At 43.6% G+C, this 15,714-nt stretch overlaps 1 protein-coding gene across 1 annotated transcript in view; it reads right to left on the bottom strand.

The window, feature by feature from the left end:
* The window catches only part of NCBP3 (nuclear cap binding subunit 3), a 354,604-nt gene that overhangs the window by 143,347 nt on the left and 195,543 nt on the right, over positions 1 to 15,714 (bottom strand). Inside the window, exon 9 of the mRNA XM_086954548.1 lies at positions 13,445 to 13,557. Coding sequence (XP_086810674.1) covers positions 13,445 to 13,557 — 113 coding nt within the window. The remainder of the gene's footprint in view (positions 1 to 13,444; positions 13,558 to 15,714) is intronic.

Raw genomic sequence — 15,714 nt, 5'->3', positions numbered from 1 at the left:
AGGTTATATTATAGAGCAAAATTATAGGTTAATACATCAAATAGAAGACCGGTATTGTTTACAGTACACATCCTAATTTCCCTTATTTGATTATGCTCTCATATGTGAAAATGAACAAAAGGAGGCTCAGTGAAACGGTATTTGCCTAGGATTAACCAATTTGGTTAAGAAGGGAAACCGGAATTTATCCAAGATCTTCCAGTTTCACACTGCTCAATTCACACATTAGATGGGCATGTATTTATGGCATCGAAGCTTAATTTTCTATCTTTAACTCTTGTAGAATGAGATCAGAGAGTGGATGATGGGAAGAGAGCACTTTTACACAGGGTGGACTTTGCCCAAGGACATAAGAGCACTTTGCAACAGGCACAAACTACATAACATGTTTACCTTTTTGTCACAGAGAGATTTGCAGGTGTTCAAAGGATAATAAAAAGAGGCCGGGATTTGATCCGGGATCACCATGTTGCATGGTCAGCAGCAGTAGCTAATGGGCCACATCGCCTCCTGCAAAAGCACTGTTCATTTTGGGCTCGACGTTCAGAGAGAACCTCAAGCTGAGCCAGAGAACAAGAAAGATCTGAGTAAGCTCAAAGCCGTACCCGTAAACCCTAGTTTCTGCAGTCGGTTAACAAGTTCTTAATGGTTGACCATGTCAAATGCAGCAGAGAGATCTAACAAAATGAGTACCGCCTTCCCTAACTTACCCACCGGCATTTGAATCTCCTCAGAAGCTGTAATTAACGTTGAATGTGTGCAGTGAAGTGGCTTAAAGCAGTGTTGCGATGGTTCCAAATGATCATTTGCCTCCAAAAAGGCCATCAGATCTTCATTTAAGGCTTTTTCTAAGATCTTTGTGGGAAGCGATAGGCAGAATATAGGCCAGTAGTGCTTTACCTCTGTAGGATCTTAAGACGTTTTTTAAGATGGGGCGCACCAGAGTTTTTTCCCATGGTTTTAGAAAGTGCCCCAAGGTATGTACCTACCGTTAAGCTGTAGCAGTCTACCTGCTACAGTTTAACGTAGCAAAAATAAAGCTCACCAAGGTTGATCTGCCCATTAAGCCATTACTTCTCCAATTTAGCAATATGATTTCTATCGAACAAACGCAACAATCTGTGAGTAATCATGGGTGAAGATACAATCCGTCTGGGCAATATTTTACAGTTTTTTCTTTCAGTTGAAGAAATCCAACCCTCTAAAGCCTCTACTATCCCTTTAACATAGGGAGGTAGGAGCAGTCGTAAGCTTGGGACTAGATTATAGAAATGCCTTTCATGCCAGCCTTCGGCAGAATTGTCAACAAACAAGATGTACTACAAAACACTACAGTAAGGATATATGCAAGCTTAAAAAATTTAAAGCTGTAGCAGTCCAGAGCCAGTCTTTGAAGTAGCTTGCAGACAGGTCATAATGATTTTAACCATGAACTTTCCTTTCTAGGTTGCCAGATTAAGGATGTCAGAGCATTTGTTTAAATCGAGGAAGACGTAGACAGTATAGTTCTAGTCTGCCAAAATTCTGGATGAAACATTTTTCCAGTCTAGAAGACTCTCTATGACAAAAGCTCCATTGAGATGAAGACTCGTTCTGAGGTCTTATCACGTAAAAGAGGGATAATCGGAGGCCAGCATTGGGACCTGAGCTGCGGCCTGGAGGCTGGTGGCTTGACTTGGAGATGGACTAGAGAGCTGCTTGGTCTAGGAGCCAGGTGTGGGCCGAAACACCAGTCCCATAGCTCACTGTATGAGGAGGGGACCCTGGCCAGAACAGTAAGTCTCAAAGGCAACTAAGGGATTTAGAGACCTTAAGGTAGGGTGCTTAGGTGGTCCAGACGGACTGTGATCAGTAACTCTAAGGTGAGCAGCAATTCTGAGGTGTGCTATGGATCAGTTGTGGATCCAATGCACATTGTGGTTTTAGAACCAAGCTATACTAAGCGGATGAACCCCAATAAGGATGAACCCGGTGCTCAATTGCTTGTCTTCTGAATCAGGAAGGACCTGGCCTGGCAGTACGCGCTGGACCGTTCCCACTGGAGCAACGTCGAGACTGATGTGAACATGGCAGGGTCCAAACTATGGTGGCATGGTGTGCAAAATAACAATCGACTGGGATGTGACCCCAAGTAATTACCAGTGGCTGATGTTAATTCAAGCATTACATCCATGGTTTTCCCATATACTTCAGTGTGTTGCTGTAAGTTGGATGGGTATGCCCATGCAAGGGTCCTGTGGACATTGTGCCACCAGAATCAAGCAGCCCTGGGTAGCAAATGCGAAAGCCCTTACCTACTACGGTTATTTGTGAGATGGCATGTCAAGAAAAATAACTGTCCACAACCTGTAACGCAATCTAATAACAATCAACTGTAAATGCTTTTCACAATTACACTAAACCAACTGCCTTTGTCATAATGTTTCATAATAAGCAGACCAGACCTATGGCATCGGACATACCACTTCCCAGTGCACCTATCAGGCCAACAGTTTGTCACCATAACCAACTCGGGCCTTCAGTTTTTCATTTAAGCTTTTCCACATGGCAACCATCAGACACACAGTGAAAAAATAGAAAAGTATAGAACAGTACAGTTGACTAAGCAAAATATTCGCTCTCCTCAGAGGGTTTAACAAGGATTCTCTGAGAGCAAATCTGTATCCACATTTTGTCAGAGGGGCAACCAACATCAAACCCCTTGCCTACTATGTAATCTCCCGATTCTGGTCTAGTCCTGGGGAGATCACACAGCCAGGCTCCCAGATGCAAATTGCAGATGTTTTCTCATGCTGGGAATAGCATTCTCAGGATGAGAGACGTGCAGGGATTGGTCTAAGCGCCTTGGTTCAGAGCTCAGACAGGGGCTGGGAGACTGTAGCTTTTCTCCACCCAGCTGTCCATATATCCAGCTGGAGAAAAGCAAAGTGTGCATGGGCACATAGTAGTGCCCATCACCCCTCCTCCCCAATGCTGTTGCACACACAGAGTGCATGGCCCACATGGCTGGCATCCGCAGGTAAGAAGAAAAAAATAATTGTAATGAAATTGGTTTATGATCATTTAATTTTTCAAGTGTTTAACTCTGTCACCTAGTGAAGTAACAGCCCTCCGCCTTAATGGAGGAGCCACCCCTGTACCAGTGTAGCTCTTTACCAGGAGCGTAGAACAAGTTACTTATCGTCATTAACACACTTTCTGGTAGAGATTCCTTTTTTTTATTTTTATTTTTAAATTTTTTATTATCATTGCAAAGAGAAAAGCAAAAACATATCTTAATTACAGCCATAATATTAAAAATATCATTATACAAAATTAATACAGAGGAATCAATTATAAGATTTCTCAACAAAAAAAAAAAAGCAGATATAATAAGTACATATTGAGGCGGTCTTAGCAGCAATTTTTTTCAAGTCGTCTCTCGAATAAACGTTCCCCAAATGTTCTCTCGTTTTCTCAATGAAGTTGGCCCCCTTAACTTTGCTAGTCATATTTCCATAGTATAAATCTCATTAACTAGAGTCCACCATTCCATAACATGCGGGGGCTGCGAAGATATCCAAGCCCTAGCAATTGTCAGTCTTGTACAGCCAAATAGAATAGTGTTCAAGTCTTTATGAGGGTCATTCACATCCTGTAAATCTAATAAGATCATATGAGCAGATAGGGGCGGGAATATAATTTGCTTCTTGATTAGAACACCTTCTACACCTTTCCAAAACTCGGACAGAGCGGGGCAAGAATAAAGCATATGTTCCAAATTGGCAGCAATCAAATCGCTTTTAGGACATTTAGTACGATCATTCAATAGATTTCTTAATGGCCAATTAATAATTCTTTGAGGGGTATAATATAATTGACAGATGGTTCTATACAGTTGAAGTCTTATATTAGAAGACTGAACCACTTGATTAATTTGACTAAGAGAGGCAGATATCTGATTTGATGTTACATTTATCCCTATTCTATTAGTGTATTTAGCCGCAAGATTACAGCAATCGTCGCTTTTCATCTGTATAAAGTATCTATAGCTTTCACTAATAAGTGATTTGGTCCTATCGGAATATAAACAATCTATAAGGTCAGAATGACAGACTTCATTAATCTTCAATTTCCGGACTAAGAAGTCCTGAATTTGCATATATTTGTAGTACATACCATCATTCAGTTTATAAAGAGATTTTAAAGAAGCAAAATTGAGTAATCCTTCAGAACCGTAAAGATCACCTAAGGTGTTGACACCAAAGCTAGAGCATAAAGCCCCGACTTTATCCGAGAAAATTCCCGGAAGTCCAGGATTACCCCACAATTGTAATTTTGGGTGATAGGTAGAAATCCTACCATAAGTCTTAATCAGAGTCCAGATTTTTGTAATATCCCTGGCTGTCTTGAACTTGACTCGCTTGTAGTTTCTGGTAGAGATTCCATCTACGCGCAGATTCCTCTCCTTTTGAATAATCCTCAGGCATCAGACTGGATCCAAAAACATTTTACCAGTAGCTCTGCGGTCTGGTAGAATACACCCTGCAGCTCCACACTGAGGCAGTTCTGGAAAGAACATGCTGGGCCTAAATAGGTGCCACTCCCACGTGCAGTCAATTGCTTTCAGTGCAGTCCATGCCCTCCGACGCAGACCCCTACAGCAAATTGCCTATGACTAATGTGCAGATTACTAGTTCCTAGACCAAGGATCTTAATGATGTGTAGAATCCAATTCACAGAAGAGGAAGGATGGGAGGGTTGGTGAGGAATCTGCTGTTCGGTAGAGTCTCTACCAGGAGTGTTCCTGAAGGTAAAGTAACTTGTTCTTCTGATAGAGACTTCTAACTGCAGATTTCTCACCTTTTGAATAGATACCAGAGCAGAACCTATTAAGAGCTGGGTCTGTGAATTGGCTAATAAAGAACCACAAAGACAGGGCTGCCCCTTGTCACTGTTATTTGCGCTGATGTTGGAACCCCTAGAGACGTGGGTTCGAAAAGACGTCATGACCAGAGGTCTGAGATGGTCCCCTGACTGTGAGGACAGAATATCACTCTATGCCGAAGACATAGTGTTATATCTGGCATACCCATATAGATCCATTCATGTGGTTCTAGACATCTTTACCAACTTTGGAAAGTATTCTGGCTACACTATCAATTGGGACAATTCAGTACTGTATATGCTTCATGGACAGGTCCCACGTCTTCCAAAAGACTGCGCTCTGGTGGTCGCAGGGGAACGTTGTAAATACCCGATCTTTGTCACGCCGGATTCTGCTCTTTTTTACAGGAGCAACTTGGCGCCCTTGCTTGCGCGGTTGCGAGCGGATGTCCAACATTGGAGGTCCCTTCCTTTGTCATTGATCGGCCGTGCTGCCCTCTTTAAAATGCTTCTCTTCCTCGTTTTTTATATATCCTACAGAATTGTCCGAATAGAGTTCCTGATGCCTTTTTTGCGGTGGTGGAAGGGGAGGTACGTACACTACTGTAGGACGGTAGGGGGCCTAGAATAGCGCTTCAAAAATTACCAAAGGGGTGGTATGATGGAGGCATTGCGCTGCCTGATATTCGGCTGTATTATTGGGCCTCGCAACTGGTTACGGTGAATAGATGGAAGTATACCCTACCGGATGATCCGGCGTGTGCCTTAGATAGATATCAAATGGACAGGGCTGGCTATCTCGGGGCGCTTTATTCAACCTCACAGAGAAAGCAGTTTGTAGGACCCACCCAGCACACACTGCAAATATGGAGGCTGGCTAACTCCCGCCTGGGTTGGATAAATAGACTCACTAATATGACACCGCTATGGTTTACACAAAAACTGGGTATGCTCTGTCACCATCCAGGATTCGACAAATGGGACATGATTGGTATCTCAGCGGTAGGAGATCTGATTAAGAAGGGTAAGATTCTTCGGTTTGAGGAGTTGCAGAAAATGTATCAGTTGGCACCCAGCGAAGTTTTTTGATATTTACAAATTAGACCTGCTTTGATGGCGGCGTTTCCTGACTGTGAGGATATACCAGACTACTCCCCCTTGGAAGACCGTCTATTAGATGACAGTTGCACACCAAGCAATATCCCTCCCATATAGAAAGCTTAGTAACAATATGCCAGACTCCTTTGTGCAGCTCAAACAGAAATGGGAAAGAGACTTAGGAGCTATAGAAGAGGAGGATTGGAGGCAAGCGCTGATGTCTCCGAGAGAGGCTGCCATCACACTTAGATACCGCCTTATTCAACCCCGTATCCTACATCGCTCATATCTGACCGGGATCACTCTGGCAATTATTGGGTCTAGGCCAGACGATTATGTTTCAAGGGATCTAGACAGTCAGCTAGTTTTTATCATATGATTTGGGAATGTCCGTTGGTGCAAAACCGATGGGACAGGATTGTGACGCATAAGCGTTCTGCCCTGGGTAAGACAGTTACTCTGACGCCACAACTCGGTCTGCTAAACATATGGGAGGCTAAGGACCTTACGGAGACGGAACAACGGTTTGCAATGCTAGGATTCACTCTATTTAAGAGAGAAATAGCTAGGGGATGGGGGTGCCAGGCCGCCAGGAGTAGCAGTATGGAGGAGGGAGATGCATAAATGTATGATAGCTGAGAAAGAAGTATTCATCGCATGTGGGTGTCCGAAGAAATGGGATAGAAAATGGGTCAAGTGGAATATGTACAGAGGAGAGATATGTGTGTCCCCATTAGTAGAGTTGGAATTACGGAGGAACAGAGACAGAGAGCAGAAAATGTAAAATATGTATGGCTTTAATATATTGGTCAATGTAAAGGTGCATAGGATTTGTAATGTGAAATAATTGCATAACAGTCAATGGTCTGTCATTTTTTGCAATAAAAATATTTTACTACAAAAAAAATAAAGAAGCACAAGGGGAAAATGCCTTTCTTCCGGAATCTGGCTGTCCAGGCAGTAATGATTCGTGAACATATGGAGAAACGACCACATAACTGCCGGGCAGGTCAGGACCTCCGCATGCCAATGTAGTGGTAACAGCTTTTGATCTGGTGGAATAGGCTTACAGAACTTCTGGGGGCTGCTTTTTGGCCAATGCGTAGCATGATTTTGATGAAGGGTACGATCCAATAGGAGAAGTTCCTCTACTGCAGGGTCATGCCTTTTTAAACCCCAGTAAATCCGGTAACAAGCTGATCGTCTACTTGGTGTTCTTTGGAACGTTCAATGTAAGTGCTCAGTACTCTTTTGTGGTCTAAGCAATGGAGTCACTCCTCCTCCTTAGAAATGTGAGACTGAACATAGAACGCCGGCAGGGTAAAGAATTCACAGACTTAGACCGGCATCACAATTTTTGGTAAGAGTGATGCTTATGTCTGAAAAGGTTTGTCTGAGAAGAAAGTGGTGTACGGGTGAGTTAACATATAGAGCCTGAATCTAACTCATTCACCGCGCTGGGGTGATTGTGATGAGGAACACCGTCTTGAGGATGGGGAGCCACAAGGGAGAGCTATCAAGCAGCTCAAATGAAGTGCATATCAAATATATAGGGACCACGTTAAGATCCCAGTGAGGCATGATGAAAGAAGATGGAGGAAATAAGTGTTTAAAAAAAATGCATCACAACCAGTGACTTAAATAATAAGGGCTGGTCAATCAAAATTAAAAAGGCCAAAAGATGTCCTTTAACTGTGTCCAAAGAAAAGCCTTTGGCAAGAGACAAAGCAAACAACAAAACATCCTGGAGGGCATTAATCTGACGTGTGCCACACCAAACCACAAATGTCTCTCAATGACGGATGCCTGGTTGACAAAATGACATCCATCACCACCTCCGGAGAAAGATCGAAGCAGTCACCATTTAATTTATATGCATGAAAGTGGAGGATATTGTGAAGGCCTGGGTACATAATCCTGCCTTTTAGCAACACCAGGTCCTCCAGGAGGCATAGGCTGATCGAAAGACAGATGCTCAAGCACAGAAGTTCAGAATACCATACTTTCCGTATCCAATCCGGGGCCACTACGATGACTTGGGCCTGGTTGTTCTGGAACATCTTCTGAACTCAGAGCAGTAGTGGTATCGGCTGGAACGCGTACAGTAGTACCAAGTTCCATTCTAGGTGGAATGCATCCCTATGGAGAAGCGCCTTGGAAATTCCAAAGCACAGAACTGCTGACATTGCGCATTCTCGGCGGTGGCAAATAGATCAATTCAAGGATTCCCCCATTCACGGAAAAGATCTTGTGCCCCCTCCAGATGTTACTGCCACTCAAGATCTGCTAGGCATGGATGCCTGAGTTTGTTTGCCCTGGTATAAAAAGACCCTGCTAGGTGGTTCACCACCGGAAGATCCCTTGATGGTCCAGTAAGTTCCAGAGGAGTAGTGCATTCCGTGACAGGGCCCAGGACCCACTACGTCCTGCTTACTGCAATACAACATGGTAGTAGTGTTGTCAGTTAGCACCTACACCAGCCACCCTTTGATAGATGAAAGGAAGGCTTTCAACGCCAAGCTAAAGACTAAGCTCCAGGAGGTTGATATGGATTCAGGCCTCCACCAGAAACCATAAATCTCTAATCTCCACCTCTCATATTTGTATCACCCCAACCCAGGAGGGACATATTTGTTACCACGGTCAACTCTGGGTGGGGTCGGTAAAGGGGGCAGACACTGACTTAATCTTCATCCAGTACCCACCAGCCTCCTCCCAAATTTGGATGTGGTCGTAGAAGTTTCCTTGATGTTGGGACCACTGAGACTTAAGATCCCACTGCAGAGCCTGCATATGCTACCGGGTGTTCTTGACCGACAGGATGCAGGAGGCCATCAATCCTAGTAGACTGGGAGTCGACCTCACTGAAATCCAGGATAGAGGTTAAAAGATCGTGATTATAGTTTAAATGTCCTTGACTCTACTTTCCGGGGTAAAGACACAAAACTGAACCATGTCCAGAATGGCTCTGATGAAGGGGAGCATCTGAGGAGGAGTCAGGTGTGACTTTTGCATATTGATAGTGAACTTCAAAGATGACAGGAGGTTCTCTGTAGTCTGTGGGTGGTTGACGACACCCTAGGGCGAGCCTCCCTTCAACAACCAGTTTTTGAGGTAAGGTAAGACTGGGACCCTAACCTCTGAAGGTGTGCCATTACCACTGACAACACTCTGAACACCAGAAGAGCACTGTGAGACACAAAGGGAGCCAGCAAACTGAAAATGCTCCCGTTAATAAGCGACAATTGGATATCGCCCAAGAAACTGGCCAACCACAGCCCGGTCTAGCAGCGATTGCTGGTGCCCATTGCTCGCCGTATGAAATCAGTAGTGTTCAAGCCTCAACTATACATGAACTTGGACGCATCACTATCTCCCGGTACAACTAGGCGAGGACAGGTCAGAAGTCTTATGGCACAGCTTGGGAGGACTTGTGCCACAGAGTCCCAAAGAGCGTGGGGATAGCTGCCCAAGAGATATCGGACATTCATAGTTATGAGGTCCAAGTTGATGGAAGAAAATATCCTCTCCCAAAGGTCTCCACACGATTGGACTCATGGGGGATAGTCGGAAAGGTAATCAGGTTCGCCTGACTTCTAGATGTCTGCACCACTAAGCCTTCAGGGAAGAGGTGCTGAGCTAAAAATGCAGGGTCGCCTGGTGTAGGGCTGTTGAGTCTTTACATCTGGTGACTGACCAGGGTGCCAGAGCAAGGTTTGGATCTAGCCTCCAAAAGGGTATCTGTATTGGCCTCGTTGAAAGCCAGGAGGGGCTCACTAGATGTTTGCCCTGGCTGAAGCACTTCGGTTAAGACATTGTTTTCGACCAATAATGTGAGGAGCTGGAGATCAAGAACTTCGATCTCCCTACGCTTGCAAATGACATAAGAAGCATTCTACTCAGTTGCAAGACCATGGGAAAGGAATACCGACTCAGGAGAAAGTATCAATGTCACCGCTTCTTGAAGGTCATCACAGTAATTTTGCTTGTTCTATGGTTGTCCAATCTTGTTATCCGCTGTAGTCCGAATAGATGGCAAGTAAAGAATGTAATGTATGTGTCTGCCTTGTGAGGGTGGTAGATCAAGTGGGGGAGGTGTCGCTTCAACGGAAGCCAAGCACGGCCTCGGTGGAAGTTGTAGTTGCACCCACTGGGAATCCGAGACAACAATGGGCTCCTCGTCCTCTGAGCCAGCATAGGTGTTGATGCTCATGGAATCAGCATGGAGATAGGTGACTGAATCAGAATAGGAGCTGGACTAGGCCCCGGGCTGACCACAGAAACTTGGGTTGAGCCAGGACAAATTGCTGTATAGGTTCCAACGTTGGAGATTTGTGAGCGAGATCGAAAAGACATTGCCTTTTCCAGAGTATGTGAGTGGCTGGTAGGGGCAGAGTGTGGCTTGTATATTTTGTATTTTTTCTTTGACTTACCTGAAGACATGGGGTGCAACGTAGACCAACCAGTGGAATGATTCCTGTGATTTCTGGACCTGGAACACGACCCAGAGCAACCCTTTGACTTGGACCAGTCTTGGTGCAGAGCCTTGCGGTGCTTTGCAACAGTTTTGCCTCGCGGTCTCGTATGACCTTCAGATTCATTGATGTGCAGGCACTGAAGGCCTTTCGAGTTGTGGTTCAACCCCAGGCAGCATGCAAAAACCTGATGAGTATCGGTCACAGACGTTGGTTAGTGACAATTACAGAATTTAAACCGTGTCATTTTGGGAGGTGACCTTTCATCTAGCATGCCTTTCACATGCAAGGGGTACCTCAAGTATTTTCTTCATGTAGGTAATTGGCATGTGAAACCTGTAATTCTTCCAAGAAATTATCCAATTTCACCATTTTCATCATTCATCACCACCATCCCGTTCCTCTGCTCAAACAGAACCTCAATCAGTGTTTGATGTCCTTGTGTAATAATTCATCCGTTATTGTAAATGAAGGGCAAGGAATATTCAGACATTGTTACCTTTAGTAAACTTGTTTCTGTCATATACTCTAAACACAGGAGTCAAACTATGTTTGAAAAGATTGCTGCAATAGCTCCAATGGACCGGTGGGTAGTGCCATCATACGCCACAGCAACTCTGTCCCACCTCTGGACATAACGGCATGGGGCCTTGTGAAGGTACCAACCCTGCATGTCGAAATAAGTTTATCAAACAGATTTCCACACCCTCAGTTATGAAGAGACTAATACATTTAAATGTTGACATTGTGCAATGTCTAACTCGTGACGCTTTAACCGACAAGAAATCATCTCTACAGAACTACATGAGAGGCAGGAAACTGTGGTTAACGAGTATCCATCGGAAAGAGCATTATCAAATTTAAGTAACTTGTTCTTTTGATGCAGGGATAACCGGGGGAAAGTAATACTCCTTGCAGACCTCCAAATTGATGCAATAGTGCCTGGTGAAGTTGTCAATGGAGGCCCATTTAGCAGCCTCACCAATGGGCCACCACTGGAACACCCCTAGCCCTAAGCACCAATCTGTCAAGAAATAAGCTGGCATGTGGCAGCTGAATAGAAAGAACTTGCAGCTCACTGATGTGGAGAAGTAATAATAATAAGGCAGACACTTTTAAGAGTCAATAGCCTCCACGAACCACTACCCATGGGCTCCTAAGGTATGCACATTAAAAAAGTGAGAATCAAAAAAATCACCACAAAAAAACCAAGAATGGACAGAACAATGCCTGGTGGAAGTATGGACAGATGACCGTATGGCTGCCTGTCAGATGTCCAACACAGGGATACCTAGAGTCAGAGCTGAAGAGGCGACCTTCGACCTAGTGGAAAAAGCTCGTAGACCTTTAAGAGGCTCCTTTTTGGGCAGAGAATAGAACAGCTTCGTGCAAAGGACAATTCTTCACGATAGAGTCAATTTCTGGACTGCCCTCCCTTGCTTAGCTCTGGCGAAGCAGACTAAAGGTTGATTGCTTACACAGTGCTCTACAGTCCCATCAACGTAGAAACTAAGGGCCCACTTAGATCCAATCCAAAAAGCCTCTCCTATGCCTTGGAGGAACGTGATTGTAATAAGAAAGGGAGGGAGCGTTATGGACTGCTCCACATAAAAAGGCAACACCACTTTCGGAAGAAAGTATAGCAGTCTGAAGTCTAATGGAAAAGGTGATATACAGCAGATGAATACATAACACCTAGAGTTAACGGATATCTTGCAAAGGTGGTGGCAATGATAAAAGCAGTGTTAAGGGTTAAAAGTCTCAAGTGCTATTGTGCACATGCTCAAAGGCAACACAAGCATCAAAAAGGTAAGGACCAACTCTAGATCACAATGAGACATATTAAAGGGAAGAGGGGAAAAACATAAAAAACTCTCTTAAGCAACACATTATAAAAAGAAAAGTCCCTTGAATAACAGGCATTGGCACATAGTCAATAGGTCTTGCCTTAGGGATCTACTGGCTTTACTAATGCCTATGGGCAATGCTGTGCAGCATTGCCAAAAGGAAGAGAAAAACAAAATGACACAGACGCGTCATAAATGCATACATCATTACTTTGGCTCACAAAAAAATTGAAGCTAGCATTATATATTTTTTTTATTTACCAATCTGAGTTGGAGCAGTTATCAAAAAAATATGAAAAAGTAGAGCGAAATCAGTTTGCTGCCTGATGGAGATGGTAAAACAACGTGATCCTAAATGGGAATTGCAACACAAGACAGACCAGAAGCTGAGACAAGAAATGGTAAACAATGGGCAGGCTGTAAGCTCCTGCACCATTCTCAGGTCTTTTGCAATCAGACAGCTTGCGTTGCCTGTAGGCTCGGCCAAAACGGGCTGATGAGGCTAACGAAAGAAGGCTGAGAAAGCTTTTAAATTACCTTCTACTGTGCCCAAAACAAAGCATAGCTGGGCCAGAGAGCAACCAAAAGAACATGAGACTCCTTGAGTGAACAGGATCGATATGTCTGTCCTCACACTAGCACTAACCGTCTGCTACAGTAGATGAACTTTGTTGGATGACTTCGAGTCGTGTTTAGACAAAAGACACCAAAGAAAGATGCTCTGTTTATCCATGACATTCTATCACAAACATTTTTTTTTACGAAAGTTGGTAGACCAGAGAAACAGTTGGGAGTAAAACCCTAGACCCACGTGGAAGGGCACATATTAGAAGGTACTGTCATCAATATGCAAGGGTGATGCCTATATGTGGCATCTGGAGCTGGAATGGAGTCGTCATAAAGTCTGCTGGGATCACTTACTAGCATGGAGGAGCTATTGCAGAAAGTTGTTTCTAGTGTGACACCTGGGGAGATTCAAAAGGTTGGGAATGCTCAGCTTAAAGTATCCATCAGAAATAGTGGTACAGAATACTATAGCACCCTACCGGAAGGAGCTTACAGATCAAGTATGACTCAGGAAGTAGGTAAGGTCTTCGAATGATTATAAAAATGTCAAGGGGTCCCACTTGCTGTGCATGTCTTTCATATGCAAATTACCTGAATGTCGATGCTTGTAAGGTGGCAAGGCAACATCATCATCATCTTCATCATCAAAGGGTTTCTTTTTTGTTACATCGCGCTGCATTCGGCGAGAGTGGTACCTCCGTTTCCTGAAACAACCACAATAGAGGAGATCTTTTGCTTACAAAGTTTCCCTTTAGCATGAGACACTGCATCTAGAGCCTCTTATCATGTTTCAATGGCCAGTCTACAATGGTCCAAGCAATGCTCCCTTTGCTTTAAGTGCTAGAATAAAGTCAGAACATGTTATTTACCTATAATTGTAGGTCCCAGACCTTGCAGTGTGACCAGGTTTCAAAGTTTCAGAATTTATAGCCATCTCATGTGTTATTTGTTTACAACATTTTGGATTTTTTAACTTAGAATATTGATGAATTACGGAGTAACTTCAATGACGGTAACATCACAGTGGTTTGCCAGAATAACAGAGTGGATATCGTAAAACACAATCAAAATTGATCTGTGTTAAAAACAGCAAGGTTTTAGCTATCTGAAGAGTCAGGAGCACATTACTCGGGAAGTAGGGCATTTCAGAATCGAGAAACTGTGGTCCAGAAGAATTGCAGCAGCTGCAGTCCCATCACCGCATAAATCCAAAATTAAGCTCTAAAGAAGCACCATTTATGATACAGTTCATTCCTCTTCACAAAAATTCCATTAGATAGATCAGACATGAGTAAACCACTATTTAACATTAAAAATAGTTGCCTCATGCATATGGTTTGCTCTTTCTCCACAGTAACGAAATGCAACGGCTCACCTGAACTTCTGGCCACAAGAGATCTAAGAAATTAAACAACAAAAGTTGGACGGAGGAGGGCGATGTAGTGAAGCAGTGACCAACACATGGTACCAATGTTTGGGAATCTACAGATACTGTAACTCTTGTATATATGCTGCATGTAGTTATGCCTCTCCAAAATGCCTCCTACTATTAGTGCAGTTTTTAATGGATTCGTCGAAGTATAGTTACCTAAAGTGTCCTGCACGGCTGTGTCAAATCTGACATCAGCCATGATGTTAGATATAATCTACATAATATTTTATTTAATAACATGGGAAATTGTTCTAGGGCAAAAGAAGGTTAAAGACCAGCGAGGGTATACTCCCCTTACTCAATTAGTCAAGCACATGGATGCCCTTGGGTCTGGATGAAGAAGTTAGGCTTAAGGAGTCGGCAACAAATCCGAAAGGCGCCCCTTTAAAGGAGGGTTTCCCAAACCCACCAAATGTGGCATGCTTCATCATTGGGGAACCTCCTCGCACCATGGAGCATAGTCATGATGCGGGCTACGTACCACTCTCTAAGAGGGAGGAGCTCAGGCATGTTTTGTTTACTAGGAGGGTATTTATTAACTACCCAATGTGAGCTTGAAGGCATGGTGAGGGACGCAGTGCAAAAGGTGAGGGGAGTGAAGACTAGCTACAGGGTGCGCCGCTTATCTTTATTCAGGCGACTCTGTGCTAGGATTAAAAACATAAAAGCACAGTGGGAGACATTAGATCCGCTTGCATTGCTTGAAGATAAACATGTTTCGGCCAGTGACCCCATTAGTGCTGTGGACTTCATCAGGATCTTGTTAGAGCTACTGCTGTGAGGGTGATGGGTAAAATCATGAGATGTACAAATTCTTTACATACAAAGTACACAACGCCAGAAATCCACTGTTTTTCCATTCACTGGTAATACATGCCTAAGACTTTTAGAACTCACAGTTAGGAATATTGGTAAGAAAGACCGCAGAAATGTTTTTACCTTGTGATATTAACGCTGACCTTTTCAGGGATATATTTCTGAGATTGTTCAGAGCAAACGAGAATTCAAATCACAGTCCACCTAGCATTGCAGCCTGAAACAATGCAATATGGATTGGATTTTCGGAGAAACTGCTCTTTCAAAGTAGGCATGTAAATATTTTCTGACATAAAACAGACGCATAGCCTGGGCACCAGACCTTTGATGGTAACCAAAAAATACTTCTTTGGGGATGAATTCAGGATGGGTCACACTTTTATTTATGTATTATATTATGTGGTGTCTCTTCAAGCAAGAGATGAAAAGCATGGTGTACAGTGCAGCACACAGGCAAATCCGGAAATGCTTGGAGAAATAAAAGCATTTCTCCAAGCTAATGCCAATGTGAAAGGGTTTTGCGCTCCAAAATTGCACCTCTGTCTACTATTCTTAGTGATAAGGCTTTGTCAAAAACCATGGCTGGCTACATGGAAACACTCAGGTGTCCATG

The sequence above is a fragment of the Lissotriton vulgaris genome, chromosome 2_1 (assembly GCF_964263255.1).
Source record: "Lissotriton vulgaris chromosome 2_1, aLisVul1.2, whole genome shotgun sequence".
In the NCBI taxonomy this organism is placed as follows: Eukaryota; Metazoa; Chordata; class Amphibia; order Caudata; family Salamandridae; genus Lissotriton; species Lissotriton vulgaris.
The sequence above is the reverse complement of the archived record's forward strand: the minus strand, read 5'-3'. Positions and strand labels throughout refer to the sequence as shown.